The 4,950-nt window shown below is 40.5% G+C and overlaps 1 protein-coding gene across 1 annotated transcript; it reads left to right on the top strand.

The window, feature by feature from the left end:
* Positions 1-2,221: 2,221 nt before the first annotated feature.
* Positions 2,222-3,271, top strand: LOC101128639 (serum amyloid P-component). Its single transcript, XM_004027068.5, has 2 exons — positions 2,222-2,391; positions 2,507-3,271. Exons 1-2 carry the CDS (start codon positions 2,328-2,330, stop codon positions 3,112-3,114), a joined length of 672 nt encoding a protein of 223 aa, XP_004027117.1. The 5' UTR covers positions 2,222-2,327; the 3' UTR covers positions 3,115-3,271.
* The last annotated feature ends 1,679 nt before the right edge of the window (positions 3,272-4,950 follow it).

The raw sequence follows: 4,950 nt of genomic DNA, 5'->3' as shown, positions 1-4,950 counted from the left end.
ACTTCCAGTATTACCTTATCATATTATTCAATTGTATTCTACTTTTTGTTGCTAATAAACTGTTTCTTGTAAAAAAAAAAATCCTCACACAAAGTTGAGTCCTTTGATTCCACAATATGTAACAGTTTCTTTTCATGTGTAAGAAAATTGTTAGATGAAATCAATGATCTAAATATAAATAAGTCCTAATACCCAGATTCAGTCTAGAAGGGATTCAAGATAAATACAATAATATCTATAATATGAGACAGATAGTGGTAACAGCCATAAAGGCTCTAAAATGATGGTAATAATAACCATCCAGATACTGTTCCATGTACTTTATGTATATCATAGTATCTCATTTATCCTTAGAGAAACACTGTGAGGTAGATAGTTTTATCTTTGTTTCACAGAGAAGGAAACTAAGGTTCAGAGGGGTTTAGTGACTTGCAGAATAGTCAGCCACTAGTAAATGGCAACATTGGAATTCTATCCCAAAGTCTTTGATCTTAACCTTATGGGAAGTACGAAAGAGGGGAAATAATGTATAGTTGGGATATTAGAAAAGTCTTCATGAGGCAGATTGTTTTTTATTTTTTATATTTTTGTATAAATTCAAGGCATACAAGTTTAGTTTTATTACATAGACAGCAATAACATAATAGTGAAGTCTGGGCTTTTAGTATAACCATCACCTAAATAAGCTTGAGATTAATGTGGAAGAATGGCTGGAATTCCTAGAAACAGGAAAAGAAAATAAGAGAGAAATTCAAGACAGTATGAAGGCAATGAATAGAAGTAATGAAATCAAGAAAGCCAGGAAGGTATAAAGAACAACAATTAGAGGTGTTTGACTGGAGAATAGGATTAGATTCTGAGATAATAGCCAGGTTAGAGCCAGATTGCAAATGGCATTGGCTTCCAAGCAAATGGTCTGTATTTAATTCAGGAGTCAATAGATGCATAATCCCAACTTTATCACTAACCCATACTGTGCAACAAGCCAGATAAGGCTTCACAACCTGGGATTCCATTTAGAGAAAAAAAGTAGAGAATGGAAACTCCCCAGGGATGAGAATAGGAAGGATACTTTGAACAATGATAGAGAAAGTGTATTCTTGGTGGCAGTGATTGTGTCACTGAAAAGGCTGATTAGGTCTGGGGTGAGCTAACAGAAGAGAGAGTGAACAAGAGGCTAAACAGTAGGATGAGAAACAAGACACCATATAATTCAGGGATGAGAGAGAAAGAAATAATGTGGCTAGAAAGAAGAACTTCAGTTTGATATCTCAGAGGCAGAGAAGGTTTGAGTGGTGGTTAATAAACTGTACAGAGAGAGAATGAAGGAGACATAGAAAGAATGAAGGTGGAGATCTCTGGGGCTGTGGGAGAGTCAGTGACCACTGAATCCCCAGCACCTAGTGTAGTAACTGAGAACTAGTGAATAAATGTATTAGTGGGGTCATCACCAAAGATGGATTAGATATACACTCAATGACCAAGGACTCAAAGAAGAGGAGAGAAAAACGTGGGGAGATGCTGACATCTCTGCAGGTAGCATGAAGTAACCAGAAAACAAGTCGTAATGAGAAATGGAAAGATCTAGGATAAGGAAGCACCATGATATGCAAATGAAAAAAAAGCACTGAGTAGAAGTAGCAGAAAAATACTAAGCTTCGTGGGGACAGAAAGTATTCTCCAAGTCTCTCTTTCCCCTTAGCTTTGCCTGGATGTATTACTCGATGTTGAATTAGTCAAAGTTGAAGGCACTTTTTAGGGTCTTCAGCAGAAAGCAGAATCCTAGAATATCCTACAAATACAAGACAACTTGAGAACTGTAAAAGAAAGAAAAGGCCTTGTTCCCATAGCCCACAGGAGGGCTGAGCTCAGCGATACACTCCGCGTGGCTCAGGAGCTTCTGGCAGAGCACAGAGCCATCAGAGAGGAGGCCCAGAGAGCAGAGAGAGGCTCCGCTGACATGGCCAGCCCACCGCCTCATCCCATCCATAACCCTGCTGCCCTGCAATGACTCTCTTCCCAGCAATAAAATCTGGGTCACAGGAGTTGGAGCTCTAGCCATCACTTGTCTCTAATAAATAACTCCCATTGATTTTCCAGCTCAGGGCTCACCACTCCTTCACCGTAAGCGCCAGGGGGCAGACCTGGAAAATCACTCACATATTATTGGTGCTCTTCCTCCCCCATCCTCACCCAAGGTGCATATAAACCCTGAATAACCTGAAGTCTAAGGGCATGAATATCAGACGCTAGGGGGACAGCCACTGTGTTGTCTGCTACCCTCATCCTGGTCACTGCTTCTGCTATAACAGCCCTAGGCCAGGAATATGAACAAGCTGCTGCTTTGGATCTCTGTCCTCACCAGCCTCCTGGAAGCCTTTGCCCACACAGGTAAGGAGGTGAAGGAATGGTCAAGAATCATAAAGTGAGAAAATAGGTTGAAGCTGAGATATCTTTTCCCTGCATTTATACTGAAGGTCATTATCTTTCTTTCTTTATCCCGCAGACCTCAGTGGGAAGGTGTTTGTATTTCCTAGAGAATCTGTTACTGATCATGTAAACTTGATCACACCGCTGGAGAAGCCTCTACAGAACTTTACCTTGTGTTTTCGAGCCTATAGTGATCTCTCTCGTGCCTACAGCCTCTTCTCCTACAATACCCAAGGCAGGGATAATGAGCTACTAGTTTATAAAGAAAGAATTGGAGAGTATAGTCTATACATTGGAAGACACAAAGTTACATCCAAAGTTATCGAAAAGTTCCCGGCTCCAGTGCACATCTGTGTGAGCTGGGAGTCCTCATCAGGTATTGCTGAATTTTGGATCAATGGGACACCTTTGGTGAAAAAGGGTCTGCGACAGGGTTACTTTGTGGAAGCTCAGCCCAAGATTGTCCTGGGGCAGGAACAGGATTCCTATGGGGGCAAGTTTGATAAGAGCCAGTCCTTTGTGGGAGAGATTGGGGATTTGTACATGTGGGACTCTGTGCTGGCCCCAGAAAATATCCTGTCTGCCTATCAGGGTACCCCTCTCCCTGCCAATATCCTGGACTGGCGGGCTCTGAACTATGAAATCAGAGGATATGTCATCATCAAACCCTTGGTGTGGGTCTGAGGTCTTGACTCAATGAGAGCACTTGAAAATGAAATGACTGTCTAAGAGATCTGGTCAAAGTAACTGGATACTAGATCTTACATCTGCAGCTCTTTCTTCTTTGAATTTCCTATCTGTATGTCTGCCTAATTAAAAAAATATATATTGTATTATGCTACCGGCATTTGTTTAGTGCTTGTCATAGTCCCATATCTTTATCTTATGTCTACTACTTATCTATCTACTAACTGGTGTTTCATTGGTAATTGGTGTTTCATTATCCTGAAAACTCCAATTGCCAAGTACGGGGAGGAAAACCTGTAAGTAACTAGAAAGATATATCGCAAAGCCAGAGCACTCAATGAGCACAACAGTGGCAATACTTAAAAGCTACTAACAATCATTTTAATGACGATTCAAAATATGTGTGGAATTGCTATCACAATTCTCCTATTTGTGTTTCCAGCTACAAATCGATCAAAAAGGGGTCTGAGGTTGCATCAGGGAGACAACTATAATGATATAAGTAAGCAATAGTTGAGAACCTGACAGCAAGTAATAAAACAGGAAGAATAAAACTAGAAGAAGTCAGAATGAAAACCAAAAAAGTATGAGACTGGGATCATTTTGTGTGAAGACAAACATAACTTTATGTCTCAAAAACCTCAGTAGGACTGTACAATGCTTGGTTTTCATAATGTTCTATTGATGTCATCAAAAAATATTATACTCTGAATATTGCTCACATGAATATGCTGTCTAAAATTCTTCCATGGATTCACACTTCTTACAGGACATGATTTAAACCTCTAAATATGACATTGCCCTCTATAACCTGGTCCCAGTTACTCTCTCTGAAATGTACACAGAGATCATACACAGAATACTCTCTGAAATGGACTTTCCATGTACATTTCAGATACAACTCTTAGCAGAGCAAGCGACATCCTAACTATCACACTGCAAAATAATTGTCAGATGCTATTACTAGTAGTTATTTTTATGGTTATGAAAAGCATGGAACACAGTGCCTGGCCCATCGTCAACAGATATGAGTTGCATTCCCAGAGAAGCAAGGATCCCAGAGGGAGTTTGAGCTACATATATGGGAAATAAGACAGGCTTTTCTCACTGATAATAAGTAGAGCATGTAGTCAGTGGAATCAGAAAGATAGCATCCAGAAGCTTCAGGATGGTAACCAATGTCATGATTTCAAACTCATGAGGCCATTTGGCCAGAATGAACAGAGGCAGTCACCAGATATGAAGAAGTAGGATAGAATCTGGAAACTCCATAATGGGACAATGGGGTGGAAGCAGAGGAGAGCAGACAGAACCTGGGAAGATTTGCTGAAGTACTTAAATGGAGCAGCAGGGGCTTCATAAGAACATTTCAACCTCATTTCTGGTGAGGAGGTATGATGGTTTGGATATGGTTTGTTTGCCGCCACCACACGTCATCTTGAAATTTTATTCCCAATATGGAGTTGTTGGAAGGTGAGTCCTAGTGAAAGGCATTTGGGCTATGGGGGTGGGTCCCTCATGAATGTTTTGGTGCTGTTCTTACAGTAATGAGTGAGTTCTCACTCTTATGAGAGTGCATTAACTCTTGTGGGATCAGATTAGTTCTTGCCAGATGTAGCTGTTATAAAGCCAGGATGTCCCTTAGATTTTGTTCTCTTCGCACATGTTCACTTCCCCTTTGAATTTCTCCACCATGTTTTGACACAACACAAAAGCCCTCACCAGAAGCCAGAGACATGATCTTTAACTTCTCAGCCTGCAGAACGATGAGCCAGATAAACCTCTTTTCTTTATATATCACTGAGTCTCAGGTATTCTTTTATAGCAACACAA

The sequence above is a fragment of the Gorilla gorilla genome, chromosome 1, assembly GCF_029281585.2.
Source record: "Gorilla gorilla gorilla isolate KB3781 chromosome 1, NHGRI_mGorGor1-v2.1_pri, whole genome shotgun sequence".
Classification (NCBI taxonomy): domain Eukaryota; kingdom Metazoa; phylum Chordata; class Mammalia; order Primates; family Hominidae; genus Gorilla; species Gorilla gorilla.
The sequence above is the reverse complement of the archived record's forward strand: the minus strand, read 5'-3'. Positions and strand labels throughout refer to the sequence as shown.